This window comes from Oncorhynchus clarkii, chromosome 2 (genome assembly GCF_045791955.1).
Source record: "Oncorhynchus clarkii lewisi isolate Uvic-CL-2024 chromosome 2, UVic_Ocla_1.0, whole genome shotgun sequence".
Classification (NCBI taxonomy): Eukaryota; Metazoa; Chordata; class Actinopteri; order Salmoniformes; family Salmonidae; genus Oncorhynchus; species Oncorhynchus clarkii.
In genome coordinates, this window is record NC_092148.1 from 61,816,883 (window position 1) to 61,843,697 (window position 26,815).

General features: G+C 45.7%; 2 protein-coding genes across 3 annotated transcripts in view; one reads left to right on the plus strand and one right to left on the minus strand.

Annotated features, from left to right (window-relative positions):
* Window positions 1–18,780, plus strand: part of LOC139371138 (E3 ubiquitin-protein ligase Siah1) — a 50,613-nt gene extending 31,833 nt beyond the window's left edge. The window contains exons 2-3 of the transcript XR_011627210.1: window positions 15,562–15,693; window positions 18,568–18,780. The gene's annotated coding sequence lies outside the window, so the exon portion shown is untranslated. The remainder of the gene's footprint in view (window positions 1–15,561; window positions 15,694–18,567) is intronic.
* LOC139371126 (lon peptidase 2, peroxisomal) lies at window positions 1,065–25,082 on the minus strand. 2 transcript variants are annotated; one of them, XM_071111220.1, is made up of 15 exons: window positions 24,728–25,082; window positions 22,128–22,380; window positions 21,521–21,652; window positions 21,220–21,342; window positions 20,376–20,539; window positions 19,364–19,458; window positions 18,573–18,831; window positions 15,933–16,074; window positions 13,902–14,052; window positions 13,508–13,634; window positions 9,579–9,727; window positions 7,976–8,109; window positions 6,595–6,802; window positions 6,285–6,475; window positions 1,065–2,751 (listed from the first exon to the last, which is right to left on the minus strand). In XM_071111220.1, exons 1-15 carry the CDS (start codon window positions 24,958–24,960, stop codon window positions 2,521–2,523), a joined length of 2,592 nt encoding a protein of 863 aa, XP_070967321.1. In that variant the 5' UTR covers window positions 24,961–25,082; the 3' UTR covers window positions 1,065–2,520. The 2 variants fall into 2 exon arrangements, with proteins under 2 accessions (XP_070967321.1, XP_070967313.1); XM_071111212.1 differs by having other exon boundaries at window positions 1,645–2,751; window positions 9,474–9,727.
* Window positions 25,083–26,815: the final 1,733 nt, after the last annotated feature.

Consider the following 26,815-nt stretch of genomic DNA (forward strand, 5'->3'; position numbering starts at 1 on the left):
ACAAAGGGGGGGTCAAAATCAACAGTCAGTATCTGGTGTGGCCACCAGCTGCATTAAGTACTGCAGTGCATCTCCTCCTCATGGACTGCACCAGATTAGCCAGTTCTTGCTGTGAGATGTTACCCCACTCTTCCACCAAGGCACCTGCAAGTTCCTGGACATTTCTGGGGGGAATGGCCCTAGCCCTCACCCTCCGATCCAACAGGTCCCAGACGTGCTCAATGGGATTGAGATCCGGGCTCTTCGCTGGCCATAGCAGAACACTGACATTCCTGTCTTGCAGGAAATCACTCACAGAATGAGCAGTATGGCTGGTGGCATTGTCATGCTGGAGGGTCATGTCAGGATGAGCCTGCAGGAAGGGTACCACATGAGAGAGGGGGATGTCTTCTCTGTAATGCTCAGTCCGATGATGCTGTGACTCACCGTCCCAGACCATGACGGAACCTCCACCTCCAAATCCCGCTCCAGAGTACAGGCCTCGGTGTAACGCTCATTCCTTCGACGATAAACGAGAATCCGACCATCACCCCTGGTGAGACTAAACCGCGACTCGTCAGTGAAGAGCACTTTTTGCCAGTCCTGTCTGGTCCAGCGACGGTGGGTTTGTGCCCATAGGCGAGGTTGTTGCCGTTGATGTCTGGTGAGGACCTGCCTTACAATAGGCCTACAAGCCCTCAGTCCAGCCTCTCGTCGACAGTCTGAGCACTGATAGAGGGATTGTGCGTTCCTGGTGTAACTTGGTCAGTTGTTGTTGCCATCCTGTACCAATCCTGTGCAGGTGTTACACGTGGTCTGCCACTGCAAGGACGTTCAGCTGTCCGTCCCGTCTCCCTGTAGCGCTGTCTTATGCGTCTCACAGTACGGGCATTGCAATTTATTGCCCTGGCCACATCTGCAGCCCTCATGCCTCCTTGCAGCTTGCCTAAGGCACATTCACACAAATGTTAATTGTTCATTGAACAAGCATGGGAAACAGTGTTTAAACCCTTTACAATGAAGAGCTGTGAAGTTATTTGGATTTTTACGAATTATCTTTGAAAGACGGTCCTGAAAAAGGGACGTTTCTTTTTTTTGCTGCTCATTCTGTTTAGGTGAATGTGCTTGTTTCCTTCCCAGTCCTCATTCAATCAAAGCAGCAATTCGATTTAGTGTACAGTGACTGTATAGTAGAGTGAACATGGTGTCCATAAGCGGTGGAACCGTCGTGGGATTTCAATGTGTTGCTGTGTGTGGTGCAAAGTGAAGTGGTTCCAGTCATGATTGACAGCACAGGGTAGTTTCCTCTCGTGATGGCGTCATAGATGAGGCCTTATTTTCCCTTCCCTGAAACGTACAATACTGTTAATATTTACAGGATGCTAGTATTGTCTGTAGTTGGTTTCTAGTCATATTTTAGTAGCTTTCTCCCGTTGGGCCCAAAGGAAGGCATATAGCCTAGATGCTGGAAGCAGCAGGCATGCTGTGGTGGAGCTTGTCTTGGCTCATCATCGTTGTAGAGCTAAGTGGGTGGTGATCAGAATGATGATCCACACCCTGCTGTTGCTAAGACGGCTGCATCGCGCTCTGCTGATTCTCAACCACATTCAACAGAGCACTTTCATTCATTTCATTTCATTCATGTCACACACGCAAATTATGCAATTTAATATTTGGATTGAAATTCTTTATTTTCATTATGCAACTGTTACAGGGCTATTTAGTGAGACTGTATCCCTTAGGGGTATGACATAGTATAGCTACTGTGCAATCACGCTCATCCTGTATCTACACATAAAATCATGTGTAAAGCCATACCAGCAGAATTATCTGGATATTGAGCAGACCTCTGATGCTGATGCCAATTATGAAGCCTCTGTAAACCTCATTCATTCAGTCATGTTAAATCTGAGGGACATGAACAGCATGGTCAAGGTCACCGGTCTTGTTATTTTTTAAATGTTCGTAGCCAGAGCTTTTACAGCAGAGCAACTGGAACAACTATCACTGACTAGTACTGTTACAATCCACATAAGCCCCACACTGTGGATTCTTCAGCCAGTTCCCAGAACAACCCAGTATGCAGCAGAGACAGTAGAACTAAGTGATTGATGGTCCTAACTCAGTCTGAACTCCACCAGGATCAGACCAGTCAGGTCATAAATGTTGAAAGTCAGATCCAAATCCGCAACACCATGAAGGAAACGCAACAGGTGTTACAAGGGAGGGCACTAAATTTCAACCTGTCCTCTGTGTGAACTTAAGGAAAGTGTTGAAGTAGATAAAGAACATGTTTGCATCACAGAAGCATCCTTACTAACAGATCAGTAACACCCACACCCTCTTTGATAACTGCCTGTTTATGCACCCACCACAAAGATAATGTGGTCAGTGTGTTTCTGCCTCATACAAATTAATATATGGAAGCGACAATGTGCTATGAGCTTTCCATATCCACCAGGAAGATGAATGGGAGTTCCTGTATGTTAGTCAGAGTGTGACATAGACCGTCTCTGAGTGGTAATATTACAGGGACCCATCTCACAGTTTGCTGACAATGTGTGGTAGAGTGAGAGGGTTGGACATTCCGGGGAACCCCCCATCGAAGGCTGCGTTCAGGACCTCGTCCAGATTGCTGGCTGTTACAAAGTCCAGCTCCTTCCGGACGTTAGCTGGGATCTCCTCCAGGTCCTTCTCATTGCGCTTTGGGATGATGACACGCTTCACCCCGGCCCTGTGAGCTGCCAGGACCTTGTCCTTGATCCCTCCCACCTGCAGACAGAATTAGGGCTGGCACAATTAGCGTATAACTGACGGTTAAGGATGAAGACAGTTATGAAAATAAAATAACCTTGGGGGTTTTTGGGGACAAACTACTGGCCGGGCATTCGTGCGGTTGAGTCAGTTTCTGAGATAACTTGGACTCTTAACGCGATGAAACTTTGTTGCCCCTTGCTGAAACAAGTAAGGTGTTGTAGCAAACAATTAATAGAATGGGCTTGGAACCTCTAACCCTGGCAATTTGACTGGTAAACTCGCAATGTCTTCCTGGTATTGTGATGCAATCATTTCCATGGTAAAGTAGAATGCTCATTCAAATGATAACTATAGGGGTGAACGACTCCAGGATTTTGAGTCGTCTTTGGCTACGCACCACATTATTGCAGAGTCCTACTAGGAACAGAAATGTTGTATTCTAAAGAGGACTGGCATGAGCATGCTGCTGCCCATTTGCTTATCAACTTATAAAAGGCCTATTTTGTTTGAATATAGAAGATGTGTAGGAAGTAGATTATTTCAGAGATAATTCAGCTGTGTGCAGCCTTGACAGATTCCCATGGGATGATATGGCGCACTCTCCACGCCGATAAGCCTATTCTTTGATGTGTTGTGTACCCCTATTCGGACGGGACTAGTATTGATAGAGACGTTAGTCATGTAATTATTATGAAAGCATGCATGTGTGTTATTCCAGAGGACAATTCACACAGGATTCATTATTTAAACATTTGTTAAAAAATATATATTCAATTGACTTATGACTGAAGCGGAGGTTTGTATTCTAGCAGTGAAGAAATGTCAACGTCATGTCTAAACGATAATAGGCTACACTGATAAGTCATGCATGGCTGCCAAATGTATAGGTCTCCCCATCATATTTACATTGAAGTGTGATCATAATCCTTATTTTAGCAATCCATGGTAGACTTCCCTCCTAATAAATATGCCCCAGATTCTGCTGATTTGAGCTACTGGACAGTATTTGCATGAGAAAGTGAACTTGCCATTTCCAAAAAGTTTAGCTCAGTGGGGAATCGGGGATGCTCTGCTTTGCGATCTATTGACTAACTAGGACATCAACAGCCAGGGTTTCATTAAAAAAGCCGTAGGCACAATACCTTTCATCGCCCATTTAGGTCTAATTAAACTGACGTTTTGGCGATGTTCAACTTCAATTCACTGGCACAATTTAGAATAGCTTCGCCCTAGGCCAACTCATTGATGTACAGTCGTGGCCAAAAGTTTTGAGAATGACACAAATATTCATTTTCACTGCTGCCTCAGTGTCTTTAGATATTTTTGTCAGATGTTACTATGGAACACTGAAGTATAATTTAAAAAAATATTTTATGGACAATTACATGAAGTTGATGCAAAGAGTCAATATTTGCAGTGTTGACCCTTCTTTTTCAAGACCTCTGCAATCCGCCCTGGCATGCTGTCAATTAACTTCTGGGCCACATCCTGACTGATGGCAGCCCATTCTTGCATAATCAATGATTGAAGTTTGTCAGAATATGTGGGTTTTTGTTTGTCCACCCACCTCTTGAGGATTGACCACAAGTTCTCAATGGGATTAAGGTCTGGGGAGTTTCCTGGCCATGGACCTAAAATATTGATGTTTTGTTCCCCGAGCCACTTAGTTGCCTTATGGCAAGGTGCTCCATCATGATGGAAAAGGCATTGTTCGTCACCAAACTGTTCCTGGATGGTTGGGAGAAGTTTCTCTTGGAGGATGTGTTGGTACCATTCGTTATTCATGGCTGTGTTCTTAGGAAAAATTGTGAGTGAGCCCACTCCCTTGGCTGAGAAGCAACACCACCCATGAATGGTCTCAGGATGCTTTACTGTTGGCATGACACAGGACTGAGGGTAGCGCTCACCTTGTCTTCTCCGGACAAGCTTTTTCCGGATGCCCCAAACAATCGGAAAGGGAATTTTACCCCAGTCCTCAGCAGTCCAATCCCTGTACCTTTTGCAGAATATCAGTCTGTCCCTGATGTTTTTCCTGGAGAGAAGTGGCTTCTTTGCTGCCCTTCTTGACACCAGGACATCCTCCAAAAGTCTTTGCCTCACTGTGCGTGCAGATGCACTCACACCTGCCTGCTGCCATTCCTGAGCAAGCTCTGTACTAGTGGTGCCCCGATCCCGCAGCTGAATCAACTTTAGGAGACGGTCCTGGAGCTTGCTGGACTTTCTTGGGCGCCCTGAAGCCTTCTTCACAACAATTGAACCGCTCTCCTTGAAGTTCTTGATGATCCGATAAATGGTTGATTTAGGTGCAATCTTACTGGCAGCAATATCCTTGCCTGTGAAGCCCTTTTTGTGCAAAGCAATGATGGCGGCATGTGTTTCCTTGCAGGCAACCATGGTTGACAGAGAAAGAACAATCATTCCAAGCACCACCCTCCTTTTGAAGCTTCCAGTCTGTTATTCGAACTCAAATCAGCATGACAGTGTGATCTGCAGCCTTGTCCTCGTCAACACGCACACCCGTGTTAACGAGAGAATCACTGACATGATGTCAGCTGGTCCTTTAGTGGCAGGGCTGAAATGCAGTGGAAATGTTTTTTTAGGATTCAGTTCATTTGCATGGCAAAGAGGGACTATGCAATTAATTGCAACTCATCTGACCACTCTTCATAACATTCTGGAGTATATGCAAATTGCCATCATACAAACTTGGGCAGCAGACTTTGAAAATGTATATTTATGTCATTCTCAAAACTTTTGGCCACGACTGTAAACTATACTTGAATATACTTTTGGTGAATTTACGAGGTATTTCAAGACAAAACATTGCGAGATACAGATTATCAAGACATAGCCTATACGCACGGTTCCGACTGTTTGCCTGCCCCTCTTGCTGGCTCGCCTGCTCTTTCTCTTCACTATGAAAGATGCCAGTGTGTGTGTTCAGTCTTCGGTCTGTTGCATGTTTGTAGCTTAGCCTACTCATTGATAGCCCCTACTTTAGTAAATATGCAAGAAATTGTGAGATACAGTTTTAGATTACCGATGCATAGCTCTGACTGCCTGGTGGCCGACCTGCCTACCTATGTCTGGCTGTGCCCTTCCCCTCGCTCTCCTTCACTAGCTCGCCCTTTCTTTGCTGTGAAAGATGCGAGTTTATGTTCTCTGAAGTAGCCTACGACAACTAGCCTAGTCAGTCTCCTCCGTTACAAAAATACTGAATCTTAGGGGTCGATTCCACTACGCATGACACCCAGAAATTGGGGTTGACGGGCAAGCAATCTATTATTTTGTAGTAGACACCCCACCACTAGTTAACTGCTCATGCAATGGAATGTATTTTGTAATGTCAGTTGAGTTGAATCAACAAATCACAGCACATATTGATGGGTACACTTCCTGCTTTGTTCATATGGGTACACTCGCAATGGCTGCCAGTTCACCCATTATGCCGTCATTGACTTGAATGGGGACGCCCATTCTTTTCATTCTATTTCTACTGCAGCACATGCAGTCCGGAGTGGAGGAAAGGATGTGTAGTTGTGTCTCACCGGCAGCACCAGGCCTCTCAGAGTGATCTCTCCAGTCATGGCCACATCGGACCGTACCAGGCGCCCACTGAACAGCGAGGCCAGGACCGTTACCATGGTGACTCCAGCCGATGGGCCGTCCTTTGTGACTGCTCCTGCTGGGAAGTGCAGATGGATGTCTGTCCCCTCAAGAGGATCTGAACCACCGACCACTACATCAGACAGACAGACACACACAGTCCTTCAGCCGTCATTGTGTATTGCTTTGATATGGACGTAAATGAGTAGCAAAGCTAAGGCAAAATGCATTTTGTTGTGTGTCTTCACTCACGGTTGGTCAGCTGGTAGGTCTTGGCATTGCTGCGCAGCCAGCTCATGGCCAGGTGGGCAGATTCCTTCATAACGTCACCCAGTTGTCCAGTCAGGGTCAGCTGGCCCTCACCCTCCATGCGGCTGGCCTCCACAAACATGATCTCCCCTCCCAGGGGGGTCCAGGCCAGGCCGACGGCCACGCCCGGCAGTGTCAGACGCTCCGACACCTGGACACGACCAGGGAGAGGAACACAGTCATCTACACTGAGTGTACAAAACAGGAACACCTGCTCTTTCCATGACCTAGACTGACCAGGTGAATCCAGGTAAAAACTATGATCCCTTATTGAGTTCACCTGTTAAATCCACTTCAAATCAGTGAAATGATGAAAGGAAGGAGACAGATTAAAGAAGTTTTTTTTTTTTTTGAGTGTGTCAAGAACTGCAATGCTGCTGAATTTTTCACACAACAGTTTCCCATGTGTATCAAGAATGGTCCACCACCCAAAGGACATCCAGACAACTTGATACAACTGTGGGAAGCATTGGAGTCAACATGGGCCAGCATCCCTGTGGAACGCTTTCGACACCTTGTAGAATCCATGCCGCAACGCATTTAGGTTGTTCTAAGGGCAAAGGGGGTGCAACTCAATATTAGGAAGGTGTTGTTAATGTTTTGTACACTCAGTATATACAGACACCTAGGTACTGGATCTGTAGTCATCTACACACCACTGCTATATTAGCCAATAACACTGAGGTGAGAGTAAGAGTATGGGGTTTACTATGTTTTAAAACTAGTTGTAGTCCTCAGTATCCTATGCTCAGTGAGGACTAGAAGAATGCTGTGGTCTGCCTTCCCTCCAAATAACCCTCCTTCTGCTCTCCCTGCTGTACACACAACACAGGCACATTCCAGTCCCCCTGTGAGAGCTCGAGAGCCCCTCACCCCAACCCACTCCACCCCCAAATCCCATGGGTATGAATGGAATGCTAAGCTACATTAGTAACATAAGTGTGTACTTTCTCCAGCACAGCTACACTGCTTTAAGCCTGCAGCAACAGCAACCTAATCACAAGTTGGCACATTTAGGTGCATCTATAGTACACTAGAGTACTGTTTTAAAGTTGCACCCTTCAAGTCTGCCAACTAGTACGGTTAGAAGTGCATGTTTATAGTTGTCTCTCACTCGCTCAAGAGGACCAATGTTATGGGTACATAAGAACACTTTGGCTTTAATTCTGCATGACAAGGCTTTTCTATACATGTGCTTCCCACAGTAGAGAATCATCCTGCTGTATTTGCTGCAATCTGCAATGTCATCATTCTCTCTCCAGTGCATCAGTCTTCTCAGTGCAGTGTGTTGGGCCAGACAGTGCCAACCCCTACCCTCTCTCACCTCCATCTCAAAGACGTGCGGCCCCAGGATGTCTTTCAACGCGATGTGGTCGATGACGATGGGCATATCTGGGGGCGCTGCCATGTCTGCCGACACCCCGTCAGGCTCCTCTGCCCTCCGCCCTCGCTTCCCCTCTGACACACACACACACACAAGGTCAGAGAGAATGAGAACATAGAAAGCAGGTGAGCAAATTATAGAGATTAATAGAAATATTAGCAACAGCAAAAGTTAATTTGAGAGGTTGGAGGAGGATGTAAAACAACAAGGTGTGTGTGTGCACATAGTGCATGTCTGAGTGGTTGTTCTTGTACACAACACAGCCTCCCCAGACCTCTTATTATGCACATGCTGATCACTGGTCATGTGACCTGACTACCAATGCAAAGTGGATGAGGAGCATGGTGTTCCCCTCAACAGAGCTAGTCCATTCAGTGGCAACAATACACTGTAGCACAACACTATTTTACAAACACTTAATGGATAGTTAAAGAGGGGGGATAACTGAGGGCAGTCTTTATGGACTGACATATCTATGTAGTGAGTGAATGTGTAATATAAATCAGCTCTGACAGTCCCTCTTTGAGCTGTCTAGTGCCATGAAAGACAAAACAAAGCGAGGGATGAAACGAAGGATACAACCAGGGGAGAGAGGTGGGCAAAGGAACAACAGCCGTGCTCCTAACTGGTCATGTGACAGCTGTCATGAGCCGCCAGTCATGGAGCAGCTGGTAGAGAAAAGAAAGACACAGACCCCCCCCCACAGCACGCACACACTCCTCCTCACAACTCTTTGTTCGGTCTGCCAATAATGTCACCGTTACCTGGCAACAGACAGCCATTTACACAAAGAGCAGAGGAAGAGTGTCATTCTCTCTTTTCATCTGCTGCTGTTTTGCAGTGGGAGTGGTTACACAGAAGCGAGGGGGCTGGGGGGGGGGGGGGGGGGCAGTCCAAATCTGTTTCAATAGGGCAACAGAGCCATAAAACCCCTCTGTTCTGCCCCCACTCCCCCCCCCCCTCTCTCGGCTCAGGCCGTGTTAACTGCCAGTGTGATTTCTCCTGTTACACAAGAGCTGCTGCACAGAGACACTGGGGGAGGGAAGGCAGGGGGCATGTGGTCGTGAGGCCGTCTGTTAGCAGGATTACCCCCCCCCATACCCTTCAGAAGGGGGATGACGTGTGTGTGTACTGTGTGTGAGCATGCGTGCCTTTATGTTTGAGAGGGCATTGTGCATTGGTCAGCAGATTTGTAGTCAGGGACTGCACAACCAACCAGCGGTGTGAAAGTGTGTGAGGTGACGGTGCTCACTGGAGGGAAGGAGGGAGCACCTGGTAGTGTACATAGTATGATATAGCCATGTCTGTTCCTAACAACTCAATTAGCTCCAGCCTCCAGGGGCAGATATTGTGATTTCACAGCTTGTCTGTGGGGAGTGCTAGTCTGTATTTATGCAGAATACAGCAGGCCACTGAGGCACTGCTGAGACTAGCTCACCACTGCAGTATGTTTGAGGGCAGGGCCTGATACTGTAGCTGTGCCAGTCAGTCAGTCCTCCCTCCTGCCCCACAGAGAGTGGCTTTCCCCTGCTGGTTTTTCTACCTCCGTGCTCAGCTCCCTGATGGGCGCTCTCAGCAGGTGCGGCCTCTGATTTGGTAACATTGTGACCCTCTGCGACCTTCACTGCCACTGCTCGACATATCGCGCCGATCTTCCTCTCCAGGGACCGGACACCGGCCTCACGAGTGTACCTGCGTGCGCACACACACACACACACACACACAGTTCCGCTATCATCAACCATGATGGTTAAAATGACAGTGTGACTGTTTGAGACATCACAATCTCCCCCCTGGCCATGCTGATAGGTGCTGGCCCCATCTGCAGCATGCTCTGATGTCCACAACACTAAGGATCTATCATGGTCCAAACACACCAACACAGTCGTAAGGAGGGCACGACAATGCCTCTTCCCCTCAGGAGACTGAAAATATTTGGCATGGGCCCTCAGATCCTCAAAAAGTTCCACAGCTGCACCATTGAGAGCATCTTGACTGGCTGCATCAAGATACACTACAGAGGGTAATGCATACGGCCCAGTACATCACTGGAGTCGAACTCCCTGCCATCCAGGACCTCAATACCAGGCGGTGTCAGAGAAACGCCCTAAAAATTGTCACACTCCAGCCACCCGAGTCATAGACTGTTCTCTGCCACCGCACAGCAAAACGGTACTGTAGCGCTAAGACTAGGACCAAAAAGTTCCTGAACAGCTTCTACCCCCAAACCATAAGACTGCTAAATACAATTAACAAAAATATAAAAACGCAACATGTAAAGTGTTGGTCCCATGTTTCATGAGCTGAAATAAAATAACCCAGAAATGTTTCATAAAAAGCTTATTTCTCTCAGATTTTGTGCACAAATTTGTTTACATCCCTGTTAGGGAGAATTTCTCAAGGCATATCAAGAAGCTGATTAAACAGCATGATCATTACACAGGTGCACCTTGTTCTGGGGACAATAAAATGCCACTACAATGTGCAGGTTTGTCACACAACACAATGCCACAGATGTCTCAGGTTGAGGGAGCATGGGATTGACATGCTGACTGCAGGAATGCCCATCAGAGCTGTTGCCAGATAATTTGTTCATTTCTCTACCATAAGCCACCTTCAACATCTTTTTAAAGAATTTGGCAGTACGTCCAACTGGCCTCACAACCGCAGACCACGTGTATCCACGCCAGCCCAGGACCTCCACATCCAGCTTCTTCACCTGCAGGATCGTCTGAGACCAGCCACCTGGGCAGCTGATGAAACCAAATAATTTCTGCACAAACTGTCAGAAACCATCTCAGGGAAGCTCATCTGTTTGCTCATCATCCTCACCAGGGTCATGACCTGACTGCAGTTAGGCGACATACTGTGGGCAAAGGCTAACCTTTGATGGCCACTGGCACGCTGGAGAAGTGTGCTCTTCCCTGGTTTGAATCCCGGTTTCAACTTTACCGGGCAGAAGGCAGGACCGTGTGTATGGCGTCGTGTGGGCGAGCAGTTTGCTGATGTCAACCTGGTGATCAGAGTGCCCCATGGTGGCAGTGGAGTTATGGTATGGCTACAAGCTATGGACAATGAACACAATTGCATTTAAATCGATGGCAATTTGAATGCACAGATACTGTGATGAGATCCTGAGGCCCATTGTTGTACCATTCATCCGCCGCCGTCATCTCATGTTTCAGTATGATGAGGCACGGCCCCATGTCGCAAGGATCTGTACACAATTCCTAGAAGCTGAAAAGGTCGCAGTTCTTCCACGGCTTGCATGTCACCCATTGAGCATGTTAGGGATGCTCTGGATCGACGTGTACAATATACTGCATTTCAGTTCCTGCCAGTACCCAACAACTTCACACAGCCATTGAAGAGTGGGACAACATTCCACAATCAACAGCCTGATTAACTCTATGTGAAGGAGATGTGTTGTGCTGCATGAGGCAAATGGTGGTTACACCAGATTCTGACTGGTTTTCTGATCCACGCCCCTACCTTTCTTTTTATAAGGTATCTGTGACCAACAGATGCATATCTGTATTCCTAGTCATGTGAAATCCACAGATAAGGGCCTAATACATTAATTTCCATTGATCGATTTCCTTATATAAACTGTAATTGGTGCATGTTGCGTTTATATTTTTGTTCAGTACAGTTAACCAAATAGCTACTCGGACTCTCCTTTTGACCACACGCACACGCTGCTGCTGCTACTGTCTATTATCTGCCTTGTTGGCTTGTCACTTTACCCCTACCTATATGAATATACACTATATATACACAAAAGTATGGACACGTCTTCAAATGAGTGGATTCAGCTATTTCAACCACACCCATTGCTGACAGGTGTATACAATTGAGCACACAGCCATGCAATCTCCATAGACAAACATTAGCAGTAGAATGGCCTTACTGAAGAGCTCAGTGACTTTGAACGTGGCACCGTCATAGGATGTCCTCTTGCAACACTCACTACAGAGTTCCAAACTGCTTCTGGAAGCAACGTCAGCACAATAACTGTTCGTCGGGAGCTTCATGAAATGTGTTTCCATGGCCGAGCAGCCGCACATAAGCCTAAGATCAACATGCGCAATGCCAAGCGTCAGCTGGAGTGGTGTAAAGCTTGCCGCCATTGGCTCTGGATCAGTGGAAACGTGTTCTCTTGAGTGGTGATCATGCTTCACCATCTGGCAGTCCGATGGACGAATCCGGGTTTGGCGGATGCCAGGAGAACGCTACCTGCCCCAATGCTGTGCCAACTGTAAAGTTTGGTGGAGGAAAAATAATGGTCTGGGATGTTTTTATTTTATTTTTATTTTTTAAATTTGACCCCTTTTTTCTCCCCACTTTCGTGGTATCCAATTGTTGTAGTAGCTACTATCTTGTCTCATTGCTACAACTCCTGTACGGGCTCGGGAGAGACGAAAGCTGAAAGTCATGCGTCCTCCGATACACAACCCAACCAGCCGTACTGCTTCTTAACACAGCGCGCATCCAACCCGGAAGCCAGCCGCACCAATGTGTCGGAGGCTACACCGTGCACCTGGCAACCTTGGCTAGCGCGCACTGCGCCCGGCCCGCCACAGGAGTCGCTGGTGCGCGATGAGACAAGGAGATCCCTACCGACCAATCCCTCCCTAACCCGGACGACGCTAGGCCAATTGTGCGTCGCCCCACGGACCTCCCGGTCGCGGCCGGTTACGGCAGAGCCTGGGCGCGAACCCAGGGACTCTGATGGGATGTTTTTCATGGTTCGGGCTAGGCCCCTTAGTTCCAGCGAAGGGAAATCTTAATGCTACAACATACAATGACATTCTACACGATTCTGTGCTTCCAACTTTGTGGCAAGTTTGGGGAAGGCCCTTTCCTGTTTCACCATGACAGAACCCTGACCTCAACCCCATTGGAACGCTCAACATCAGTGCCCACCCTCACTAATGCTTGTGGCTGAATGGAAGCAAGTCCCTGCAGCAATGTTCCAACATCTAGTGGAAAGCCTTCCCAGAAGAGTGGAGGCTGTTATCGAAGCAAAGGAGGGACCGACTTAATGACCATGATTTTGGAATGAGACATTCGACGAGCAGGTGTCTATATACTTTTAGTCATGTCGTGTATCTACCTCAATTTCCTCGTACACCTGCACATCGACCCGGTACTGGTACCCCATGTAATACAGCAAAGTTACCATTGCTCATTTGTAATTTTCTATACAAAAAAAATATTTATATTGCATTGTTTGCAAGGGCCTGTAAGTAAGCATTTCACTGTTTATCTACACCTGTTGTTTACAAAGCATGTGACAATAAAAATGTACCCGTGGGTGCCCTCTGCGACCCGTCTTAACCTGTCTGGCTCTGGTAATCTCCCCCTTCTGTCCTGCTAGAACGATAGTCACTCCCCTCCTCTCTCTGACCTGCCACACTCCTAGCGTGTGTCAAGCACCCCAGGTGTATGTGTGAGTGTTTGTGTTCGTACTTGCTAATGATGTCCTGGGTGGTGTCCTGAGGTATCTGGAGCTGTTGGGGGGTGAGTCCATGCTGTTCTAGCTGATGGGGAATCAGGTGACGATGAGCTATCTCCACCTTCTCCTCCTGAGTGTACCCTGAGAGGACATCAGATACAGATCCAGAGAATGTAATAAACACCTCTTCCTGACAGGCCATTACCATATTTGTCCAGGCTAACACCACATCAATCTCGGAGGGGAACTGCCCACTGTGTCTTGGGGCTACACCATGATGTGTGCTATTAATGTGTTAATAACCAGTTACATTGATTCTACATAAATCAATGGCCAAGACAGGTACTCAATGCCCCTTCAGCTGACCCCTCTGCCCAACAAGATGACCCTTGACCTCTGGCCTCTGACCTTGCACCTGGAGGACCTCCATCCTGTCCAACAGGGCCGGAGGGATGGTGGCCGTGGAGTTGGCTGTAGCGATGAACAGGACCTGGGAGAGGTCGAAGGCCACGTTGAGGTAGTGGTCTGTGAAGCTGTGATTCTGCTCTGGGTCCAGGACCTGGTGGGAGTCAGGCGGACACAGAAGAGACTCAGTATTAAGAGCACAGCTAACACACAGGAATGCATATTTCATTATACTCAACTGGTTAGCGACCATTACTAATGAGCTGCATGTCTACCAGCTGCAGATGTAGAAACATTTACACTGTGTGTGTCTGTGAATTGTTGGTTCAGACTTCACACTGCCAGAGGCAATAAACAAATCATTCTGCTTTGCTTCCTCCCCCACATCCCTTCTCCTCCTCCCTGCTCTGCCTCTCTCTATCCCTCTGGGCACCCAAGCAGAGAGAGAGGAAGAAAAATAGAGAGAGTGAGAGGGAAAGTGGGAGTAAGAAGGTGGAATGTTGAACAGTGGACCTGATGGGTAATTCTGTGACTGAGCCTGAAGTTTTGGTTTGGCTGTGATGTGTTCTGCAAACACTGGCTCACACAAAGCAGGACTACATTGCCGCGCAGGACTACATTACCGCGCATGTCTACCTTACAGCGCGGGACTACATTACCGCGCATGTCTACATTACCTTGCATGTCTACATTACCGTGCAGAACTACCTTACCGCTCAGGAATACCTTACCTCGCAGGACTACATTACCGCGCAGGACTACCTTACCACACAGGACTACATTACCACACAGCACTACATTACCACACAGGACTACATTACCACACAGGACTACATTGCCACACAGGACTACATTACCACACAGGACTATATTACCACACAGGACTACATTACCACACAGGACTACATTACCACGCCAGTAGATAAAAGGATTCAAGCAAACAAAGGGACAGAGGGAGCATGTGGAAGCATGTAAGACGGCTTTTGAACTAGGAGTGTGTGAAAGTGTGTGTAACAGAGAGAGACAGTGTGTGTGGCATGTCTGAGTAGTGCGCACCATTCCTACTTGGGGGTCAAGCTTGGACTTGAGGCTAGTGGGGCTCTTATCGGAGCTAGCTGTAATGCATTCCCAGAGATGAATCTTCTCCTGGTATCAGCAAGGCTATCACACTGCTGCAGATAGGTAGGTATCCCGCTCACCTAAACATAGCGACTCGCGTCTTCAGGCCATTACACTAATTGAATTTAAGACTCCTCACATACATTCAGTGGTGAGTGAGTAGGAATGGTGCGCACTACTCAGACATGCCACACTCACTGTCTCTCTGTTACACACACTTTCACACACTCCTAGTTCAAAAGCTGTCTTACATGCTTCCACATGCTCCCTCTGTCCCTTTGCTTGCTTGAATCCTTTTATCTACTGGCGTGGTAATGTAGTCCTGTGTGGTAATGTAGTCCTGTGTGGTAATGTAGTCCTGTGTGGTAATGGAGTCCTGTGTGGTAATGGAGTCCTGTGTGGTAATGGAGTCCTGTGTGGTAATGGAGTCCTGTGTGGTAATGGAGTGAGTGAGTGAGTGAGTGTGGACACTACAGTGCTCATTTGTCTCTGTCCATCACTGTGATGGGGATTCTTAATCCCTCCTCTCCCATTGTGTTTCCAGGAGGTGAAGTGGGACGGTGATGCACCATAGGAGCTGATAACTCCAGCAGGAAGTGGAGCAGGGCCAGGTGAACCAGCCGAGGTCATAGACCTACCTCCAGGGGACTACTGGGTCTTTCTAGAGATCAGACAGGTGTTGACTTCATACATGCAGACTTATTTGATACGACTTGTTTCCTCCATCCTCCTCTATATATAATCTACGTAGAATCTTATCCCTCTCTCTGCCTGGCTGTCTGGATGAGTCTCTGTCCATCTCCCTGTATCACTCAATCCCTCACTCCTTTCCTACCTCTTCCCCTTTGTACTCCATATTGTTTGTATCAGAGACCATGAAGCTGCCCCCTGGTCTGGAGTTCCCAGGTTTCTCACCTCCAACAGGGCAGAGGCAGGGTCTCCCTGCAGACTCTTGCCTAGCTTGTCCACCTCGTCCAGCAGGAAGACAGGGTTGTTGACTCCCACCGTCTTCAGCCCGTTGATGATGCGGCCAGGCATGCTGCCCACGTAGGTCCTCCTGGAGACAGGGAGCGAAAGGGCATCATGTCAGACAGAGAGACCAGTACATAGAGGACAGAAAATGGGGTGCAGAAAGGAAATTAAAGCAAAACAAGACAGGTGTGCAGTGAGATAATGATAGGACGGAGAGAGAATCAATGGAAGGAGAAAGACTAAAAACAAGGAAGCCAAAACAGGATGCTTAAACAACGTGCTGGACCATGTATATATATACAAACATCCTTGATCACATCTCTCTGTTCCTACTCCCAGCCTACAAGCAGCAACTCAAGAGGGAGCCACCAGCACAGATAGTGAGGCACTGGACCGAGGGGGCTGCCTCAACACTGCAGGACTGTTTTGAAAATACTAATTGGAATATTTTCAAAGATTCATCCACCCAGGACTCATCCATCAACATTGTGGAATATACACTACATGGCCAAGAGTACATGACCGCTCGTCGAATATTTCATTCCAAAATCACAGGCATTAATATGGAGTTGCTCCCCCATTTGTTGCTATAACAGCCTCCACTCTTATAGGAAGGCTTTCCACTAGGTGTTGGAACTTTGCTGTGGGGGACTTGCTTCCATTCAGCCACAAGAACATTGGTGAGGTCAGACACTGACATAGGGTGATTAGGCCTGGCTCATAGTCAGCGTTCCAATTCATCCCAAAGGTGTTCGATGGGGTTGAGGTCAGGCCTCTGTGCAGGCCAGTCAAGTTCTTCTACACCGATCTTGTCAAACCATTTCTGTACGAACCTCGCTTTGTGCACAGGGGAAATGTCACGCTGAAACAGGAAAGGGCCTTCCCCAAACTGTTGCCACAAAGTTTGAAGCACAGAATCGTCTAGAATGTCATTGCATGCTGTAGCGTTCGGATTTCCCTTCACTGGAACTAAGGGGCCAAGTCCGAACCATGAAAAACAGCCCCAGAACACTATTCTTCCGCCACCAAACTTCACAGTTGGGACAGGTAGCGTTCTCCTGGCATCCGCCAAACCCAGATTCGTCCGTGGGACTGCCAGATGTTGAAGCGTCACAGAGGAAGGCATTTCCACCGCTCCAGAGTCCAATGGCGGCGAGCTTTACACCACTCCAGCCGACGCTTGGCATTGCGCATGTCGATCTTAGGCTTGTATGCGGCTGATTGGCCATGGATACCCATTTCATGAAGCTACCGACTAACAGTTATTGTGCTGAAGTTGCTTCCAGAGGCAGTTTGGAGCTCAGTAGTGAGTGTTGCAACCAAGGACAGACGATTTTTACACATCGACTCTGCACCGGTACTCCTTGAGATTGTTATTAATTGTGTTACTATTTTTATTTGCACATTCTTACTTTAACTCTGCATTGTTGGGAAAGGGCTCGTAAGTAAGGATTTCACAGTCTACACCTCTTGTATTCTCCGTATTTGATTTTAAATTTACACAAACACTACACTACAGCACAGCACACAAACACCATGAACCTAACTCACATCCCGGCGCTTTTAACGGACCTCTGAGACTATCACAGTGCAGGTGCATTTATACGGAGACTTGATTACACACAGGTGGATTGTATTTATCATCATTAGTCATTTAGGTCAACATTGGATCATTCAGAGATCCTCACTGAACTTCTGGAGAGAGTTTGCTGCACTAAAAGTAAAGGGGCTGAATAATTTTGCACGCCCAATTTTTCAGTTTTTGATTTGTTAAAAAAGTTTGAAATATCCAATAAATGTTGTTCCACTTCATGATTGTGTCCCACTTGTTGTTGATTCTTCACAAAAAAATACAGTTTTATATCTTTATGTTTGAAGCCTGAAATGTGGCAAAAGGTCGCAAAGTTCAAGGGGGCCGAATACTTTCGCAATGCACTGTATACACAAATGCGCTATGCAACCTGAAACCACATCAAAACACACAACAGGCAGCTGCCTAAACTGCAGTGGTGGGTGGTTTGGTGTGGTGTCACAATTGATGCATGAGACTAGAGACTGGGGGCTATGGATGAACTGAGAGACTGGGTGAGAGACACAGGAAGGACCTGCTGGCTGAGATGTCATCATCCCGCCGAGTCTCCATAGTGACAGGCGAACCATTTGAACATGAAAGATTACATCATGCTTCCACTCCTAGTTTTCCCTCTCAGGATTACTCACATTGTAGAGGGTTGTATACAAAACATTAGGAACACCTGCTCCTTCCAGGACAGACTGACCAGGTGAATCCTTGTTAAAAATCTATATTTTCACCCCTTTTTCACCACAATTCTGTGGTATTCAATTGGTAGTTACAGTCTTGTTACATCGCTGCAATTCCCGTACGGACTCGGGAGAGGCGAAGGTTGAGAGCCGCGCATCCTCCAAAACACAACCCAACCAAACGGCACTGCTTCCAAACGGCACTGGACTTACCCTCCCCACTCGCTTAAGTCAGAATATAATATCTATAGGGGTTTCATTTCCTGTGCAGAATACAATTTCAATAATCCCCACCTCCGTTCTCTGCCCTCTCCAGTGTACCTGTGCCCGCGGATGTCAGACTGGTCACACACCCCTCCCAGGGCAATGCGGTGGAACTCCCTGCCCAGGGTACGGGCGATGGAGCGCCCCACACTGGTCTTTCCCACCCCAGGCGGCCCCACGAAGCACAGGATGGGCCCCTTGAGGGTGCTCTTCAGCTGCCTCACAGCCAGGTACTCCAGCACTCTCCTCTTCAGCTTCTCCATGGCATAGTGGTCACTGTCCAACAGCACCCGCGCAGCACGGATATCAAGACAGTCTGCAGAGACAATGCAGATCAGGGTTTAATTCCAACACCGTGAATATTGTCAAAGACCTTATCTAATGTCAACCAAGTGATTACGATAACCATTCATCTAGATTGTAATAACAAGTATTGTTTTATGTCGCTACATGACTAAGCAGACATATGGTATGGACTCCCCTGTGTGGTAATGCTGAATCATCTAAGTAAATGTCCCCAATACTCTCAGTGTCTAATGACTGGCTATTGAGGACAAAGCAACCAGTGACAAAATATGATATTGAGCTCCCTCCAGTGGTAGAAGCCTTTAATTCCATTTTGAACAGAGAGTTCAAAAAAGAGAGGACTTCCTCGGGGTACACTTTGGTTTCTACCCCTTGTCCCAAAAAAATGCCCTATCCCATTAGAGATTTTCAAGGTATAACGTGCATATGATGTGCTCTGTATGTATGGATATGTACATTTCTAAGTTCAAAGAATAAAGTGTAAAAGAATAAAGAAATGAATCTGAGATTGTAGTGGTGTCATAGTGGTGTACTGTGCATACCTGTGGTACTTTTGCTCCAGGGCAATTCCACCATAAGATCCAGGTAGTTTCGGGTGAGAGCGTACTCTGGCATGGACTGGGGCATCTTCTTCAATCTGTGTAGATTATCATACAGTGCCTTCAGAAGTATTCCCACACCATTACTGTTTCCAAATGTTGTTGTGTTACAGCCGGAATATAACATGTATTACATTTAGATGTTGTGTCACTGGACTACACACCATACCCCATAATGTCAAAGTGGAATTATGTTTTAAGAAATGTTTACAATGAATAACAAATGAAAAGCTGATATGTTTTGAGTCAATAAGTATTCAAACCCTTTTGTTATGACGAGTCTAAATACATTCAGGAGTAAAAATGTGCTTAACAAGTCAAATAATGAGTTGATTGCATGGACTCAATGTGTGCATTGATAGTGTGTAAGATGACTTTTGAATGGCTATACCTCATCTCTGTACCCCACACATACAGATAATGGCAAGGTCCCTCAGTCGAGCAGTACATTCCGAAAACAGATTCAACCACAAATACCAGAAGGGCACCTATTGGTAGGTAGACATACTTATGCAAATGAGATATTTCTGCATTTCATTTTCAAAAAATGTGCAAACAATTCTAAAAACATGGTTTCACTTTGCCATTATGGTGTATAGTGCAAAGATTCAGGCCTTAACACAACAAAATGTAGACTAAGTCAAGGGGTATGAATACTTTCTGAAGGCACTGTATGTAATCAAGATGTTTTAGTGTTGTATTTTTCATTAATTATTTTACAAATGTTAGAATTTTTCTTCCACTTTGACAGAGTATTTGTGTAGATCGTTGACAACAAAAAAATGAGAAGTACATTTTTATCCCATGGGTTGTGAATTCTTTCTGAAGGCATTGTTTGTGTCAATGCCACTACTATGGAAATATACACACATAATGTACACACACACTGCCAGTGTCCCCAAATAACCAGGAAGTCTGAATCCATTGGAATGTAAAGTAAATAAACTGTGGGTACCTTTTGAGCTCTTTGAGGCAGACACGCAGGGCAGGCTCTGGCATATTCGCTCCTTTAACCTTCCTCTCCAGGACAGCTGTGTCATTACCATCCTCATCATCACCCTCTTCATCCAAGGAGAACTGACGACCAGGAAGCACACCGCCTTTACGTACAGCCAGCACCTGAGAGATAGGGGATAGAAGAGTGCCAAGCATGAGGCATACTGTATAATCGCTGCATTTCAATTCTAAGCAGGCACTGCCTCTGATCTTTTAGCATGCCCACAAGTGTGACACTTTTTCCTAGAAGAAATGCTAACAGTTGAGTAGTCGTGTCATTCAAGCTTCAGTTCGGCTGGCGGCTAGCCGAATAGCCAAACTGAGCGAGTGTGCTTGCATACTCCCTTAAAAGACCTTCGCTTGAAAAACAAGAAAAAAATTGACAATAGTACTGTTTGTCCCCTTTGAGAAGCCATAGCCAGTATACACTGCCTCAAACTAGTCATAATTAATCTAAGACAACATAAAAATTAAAGAGATTTCTTGAGTTTTTGCTGAGATCTTGGTCACACAATTTTACATCTAACTAAGATGTTAGGTGCAGTTTTCTCAATAAAAAAAATGTGCATGAAAACAAGTCATCTCTCGTTGAATGACAACAAAGACTGTTGAAGAATCCCTACAGTTGACCAATCACGGACGAAGACTTTGGCACCCGAACTTCGGCTGGCCTCGAAGTTGTGTGTCCCAGAACAGCCAAAAAAAAAAACTTACTGGAGTCCAGAACGAACAAAAACGTTGTCATAATATATGCACAAACTCTTCCGAACTGTTTTGGCTGGGAAGCATGCGAACGCCTTTACCCTTTTGTCATCATCTAGTCTTGGTTTTCTGGTCTTCTGCAGCAGTTTGAGACCCTCAATCTGTCTGGTCAGCAGGGGAAGAGTCTTCTTAAAACGTTCCTCCAGACTCACTGCATCCAGAACCTGCATGTCCACATACATATCACTGTAAGTGTATAACAGAAAGCAGGAAGAGACGCATATAGCTGATACATTCATGCCCTTACACAGGGATGTGAATAAAAAAATATTTGACATTCCTAAAAACAACACGGTACGTGAATGAACAAGCACCCACAGACACAGAAACACATTGCTCTACCTGGAGCTTCTCTTTGTTGGAGGTATGAATCATAGAAGCCAGGACATCAGGCAGGGTCTCCCTGGGGAGGCTGTCCAAGAGCCTTCTCAACTTGGCCACCACAGGAACAGACATGTCCAACATGCCTACCAACTAACACAGACACACAGAGAGGAAGGACAACATAGTGAAGAGAAACAGTGGACAGATATGAAACACGGACAGTGGTGGAGATCAGAAATCAAGGTCTGTGTGGACAACAGGCAGTACATCGGTCTACGTAAACACATACCATGACATACATTACATAGGTGGATAATATTCTGTACATTTACAGAAGTGTAGCCTAGCCTATTACCCACATTGGAGGAATCCTCATTGGCTTTGCTAAAAGAACATAAAGTCATAGCTTCTGGTCCTGTGTGGCTCAGTGAGTGTGGTGCTAACACGAGAGCTGTGGGTTCGAGTCCCGAATACTAAAAATACATACATTCACGGTTACTGTAATATTAGTGGCTTTGGATAAAAACATCTGCTATATGGTATATTATTTTTATAGGACACACATACTGTAGATTATATTACTGAACGTCAGGGATGCTGCTCCTGCACTGTCTGTCACACCCACCTGCACAGCGGCCTGGTAGAACCTCTGGGACAGCTCCCCCAGCTCTCCATCTGGCCCGGCCGCCTCAGACATCTCGTCTGGGCTGGTGTACTGCTCCAGCTTATCCAGTTGCTCCACCTCAGCCAAGGGGAAGGGCCCCTCCTTCAGCAGTTGGGCCACGCGGAAGCGACACAGCCCTGTGATGAGCAGTGTGTAGTGGGGCTTGGGCCAGTTACTGCCCACTACCTGCACCGCCAGCCCCGCCGTGCCAATACTAATAAGGGAGCGGTAATTACAGAATAGTATGAGGCGAGGAAAAACATAATCGTCCTTCCCAAATGACACCCTACTCCCTATACAGTGCATTACGGAAAAGGGTGCCACTTGAGTTGCGGTCTCTGACCATAACATCTACAACACAGCTAGTGTACAGACAGTCAAATCCAAAAGAGTAAGATACAGTGGGGCAAAAAAGTATTTAGTCAGCCACCAATTGTGCAAGTTCTCCCACTTAAAAAGATGAGGCCTGTAATTTTCATCATAGGTACACTTCAACTATGACAGACAAAATGAGAAGAAAAAATCCAGAAAATCACATTGTAGGATTTTTTATGAATTTATTTGCAAATTGTGGTGGAAAATAAGTATTTGGTCAATAACAAAAGTTTCTCAATACTTTTATATACCCTTTGTTGGCAATGACAGAGGTCAAACATTTTCTGTAAGTCTTCACAAGGTTTTCACACACTGTTGCTGGTATTTTGGCCCATTCCTCCATGCAGATCTCCTCTAGAGCAGTGATGTTTTGGGGCTGTTGCTGGGCAAGACAGACTTTCAACTCCCTCCAAAGATTTTCTATGGGGTTGAGATCTGGAGACTGGCTAGGCCACTCCAGGACCTTGAAATGCTTCTTACGAAGCCACTCCTTCGTTGCCCGGGCGGTGTGTTTGGGATCATTGTCATGCTGAAAGAGCCAGCCACGTTTCATCTTCAAGGCCCTTGATGATGGAAGGAGGTTTTCACTCAAAATCTCACAATACATGGCCCCATTCATTATTTCCTTTACACGGATCAGTCGTCCTGGTCCATTGGCAGAAAAACAGCCCCAAAGCATGATGTTTCCACCCTCATGCTTCACAGTAGGTATGGTGTTCTTTGGATGCAACTCAGCATTCTTTGTCCTCCAAACACGACGAGTTGAGTTTTTACCAAAAAGTTATATTTTGGTTTCATCTTCTTGTGGATCATCCAAATGCTCTCTAGCAAACTTCAGACGGGCCTGGACATGTACTGGCTTAAGCAGGGGGACATGTCTGGCACTGCAGGATTTGAGTCTCTGGCGGCGTAGTGTGTTACTGATGGTAGGCTTTGTTACTTTGGTCCCAGCTCTCTGCAGGTCATTCACTAGGTCCCCCCGTGTGGTTCTGGGATTTTTGCTCACCGTTCTTGTGATCATTTTGACCCCACCGGGTGAGATCTTGCGTGGAGCCCCAGATCGAGGGAGATTATCAGCGGTCTTGTATGTCTTCCATTTCCTAACAATTGCTCTCACAGTTGATTTCTTCAAACCAAGCTGCTTACCTATTGCAGATTCAGTCTTCCCAGTCTGGTGCAGGTCTACAATTTTGTTTCTGGTGTCCTTTGACAGCTCTTTGGTCTTCGCCATAGTGGAGTTTGGAGTGTGACTGTTTGAGGTTGTGGACAGGTGTATTTTATACTGATAACAAGTTCAAACAGGTGCCATTAATACAGGTAACGAGTGGAGGACAGAGGAGCCTCTTAAAGAAGAAGTTACAGGTCTGTGAGAGCCAGAAATCTTGCTTGTTTGTAGGTGACCAAATACTTATTTTCCACCATAATTTGCAAATAAATTCATTTAAAATCCTACAATGTGATTTTCTGGATTTTTTTTTTCTCATTTTGTCTGTCATAGGTTGAAGTATACCTATGATGAAAATTACATTGGTGGCTGACTAAATGCTTTTTTGCCCCACTGTATGTTATTAATGTTGTGCCAGAGAAAATTGTGAATTATCAATATGATTTAACATTGGCATCCTACTTCAGTTGTTGCAGTTATTAAAGCATAGGAGGGACACATATTGCTACTTAGTAACCAGTGAACTAACATGGTTGTATCCTGATAAATGCAAGGTTAAAGTCCATCTGAAGTTCAAACGACCATTCTAGAACAATTTACAGGAGAAAGCATAGGGAAAAAGTTTAAATTCCACTTTCAAAAATGTAAAGCATAATTTAGCTATCAAGTTAGTCCTATTTTCAAGAATCAATTAAAGGAATTCTTAGTAAGAAATCATATAACATCGCTTACTGATAGCACCACCATCGTAAAGATTTCGGAACATTCAAACAACATCCAGTGATACAATAGACAGGACATGGCATAGTTTCCATTGAGTGAAGTTCAAGTACACTAGCTAGCTTTTCTCAATGTGACATTTAACTGACAGTGGTTGTTGTACAGCTTGCTAACTTAGTTACATCATAGCTCTACTACCGCTTGACTACAACAGGTAGCTGTTAGGCCTGCACTTGGCAGGCACAAAGACATGTTGAGATGTCATGTAAAGTAGCAGAATTAGCTAACTACTGTTACCTACCTATGCAAGGTGGGGAGATCTTCAGTATCGTATTCAGGATCTCGGGTGTTAGGGATCACGCCGATGATGGTGCTCTTCAGCGAGGTCCCCTTCAGCAGTCTGTTCTTCACCAGATGCATGTTCCTCGCCGTTTCAACACTGATCCGCATCGTCGAGCCTGGCAAAAGCACCCCTTCATGGGTCAACAGCAGAGGCAGTCGACTTGGGATTTGGATACCGCTGTTGGATGACATTATTTGATGTTTTCCCAGCTACCGATCTTCAGGTCAATATGGACAAAATGTATAGTACTTCTTTCTACATCGGGTGACAGACTAGGGCGAATGTCACCACATTGCAAACTACGGCGTGCAGTAGGGGACAAACGCCCTCTGCTGGTCAAATGCATGGACATGTAAGCGCAACGCTCAATTAATTGCCAGTGGAGTTTTCCGATGAGAATGTTTCCAAATTGACACAGTACAATGTTGTTTCTTAAAACCTCTTAAGGATCCGCCCCTTTTTTTCAATTTTCGCCTAAAATGACATACCCAAATCTAACTGCCTGTAGCTCAGGACCTGAAGCAAGGATACCATTTGAAATGAAACACTTTGAAGTTTGTGGAAATGTGAAAGGAATGTAGGAGAATATAACACACCAGATCTGGTAAAAGATAATACAAAGAAAAAAACTGTTATTTTGTATTTTTTTTGTACCATCATCTTTGAAATGCAAGAGAAAGGCCAAACGTGTATTATTCCAGACTAGGTGCGGTTTAGATTTTAGCCACTAGATGGCAGCAGTGTATAAGTTGTCGACTGATCCAATGAACCATTGCATTTCTGTTCAAAATGTTCTATCAAGACTGCCCAAATGTGCCTAATTTGTTTATTAATAACTTTTCATGTTAAAAATGATGCACTCTCCTCAAACAATAGCATGGTATTATTTCACTGTAATAGCTCCTGTAAATTGGACAGTGCAGTTAGATTAACCCTATAAAGGTGTGGATCAATTTAACTTTGCTTCCAAAACCAAACCACAGCCGATGCATGTTAATCTTCAGACCGAGCGTCAAGGATCTTAACAAAACTCCCCCTTCAGAAGACGCCTTTGTCCAATGACTCTCATGTGCATTGTAATAGAACTGAAAGTCGTGATCAAGGGCTAGCCATCAGGTAGCCTGATTTCAGATGTGTCCATGTAAACAGGATTATTAGGGATGGATCGATATTTACAGAATAGTTCTCTGGAGGAAACTGCTTGAGGGTCATGCCTTTTCAATTTCAGTCAAGAGCATGGGTTAGTATTTTTTTAAATCTAGTCCAGGGGACGGTCATGTAATTTGTAACTGATGAAATATCTATATTTTAGAATTAGTTTCTCATCTCTGATTCTCCGCTGGGCCCGCAATATCAAGTGCACCGATAGGCTATTTAGTGTGTTCTCAATCAAATGATCCATAGCCTATAGGCTACAAAGTAAAGTTATATTTCTAAGATATCTGCTGGATGGTGTAAATAAAACTAGGCTGCATTACACACTGCAATGGATATTCCAATCCTGATCTACTACTATAATAGATTTATCAGAGTTAATGATTCAAGTAATTTACAGTATTTTTTTGTTTGTTTTTGTATTTATTATGGATCCCCATTAGCTGCTGCCATGGCAGCAGCTACTCTTCCTGGGGTCCAGCAAAATTAAGACAATACAATACATTCACAGATTTCACAACACACTGTGTGCCCTCAGCCCCTACTCCGCCACTACCACATATCTACAGTACTAAATCCATGTGTAAGTGTGTGTATAGTGCGTATGGTATCTTGTGTGTGTACAGTATGCATGTGTCTGTGCCTATGTTGGTGTTGCTTCACAGTCCCTGCTGTTCCATAAGGTGTTTTTTTCATCTGCTTTTTTCAATCTAATTTTACTGCTTGCATCAGTTACTTGATGTGGAATAGAGTTCCATGTAGTCAAGGCTCTATGTAGTACTGTGCGCCTCACATAGTCTGTTCTGGACTTGGGGACTGTGAAGAGACCTCTTGTGGCATGTCTTGTGGAGTATGCATGGGTGTCTGAGCTGTGTGCCAGTAGCTTAGACA

Bases quoted from the DNA above. Each gene is read 5' to 3' on its own strand.
- LOC139371126 (XM_071111212.1), bottom strand. From the start codon at position 24,960: ATGTCATCCAACAGCGGTATCCAAATCCCAAGTCGACTGCCTCTGCTG. The intron at 21,653-22,127 runs GTGGGTGTGACA...TGTCTGTGTTAG, and splicing joins TCTACCAGGCCGCTGTGCAG to TTGGTAGGCATGTTGGACAT. The intron at 6,803-7,975 runs GTGAGAGAGGGT...GGTCGTGTCCAG, and splicing joins CGCACGTCTTTGAGATGGAG to GTGTCGGAGCGTCTGACACT.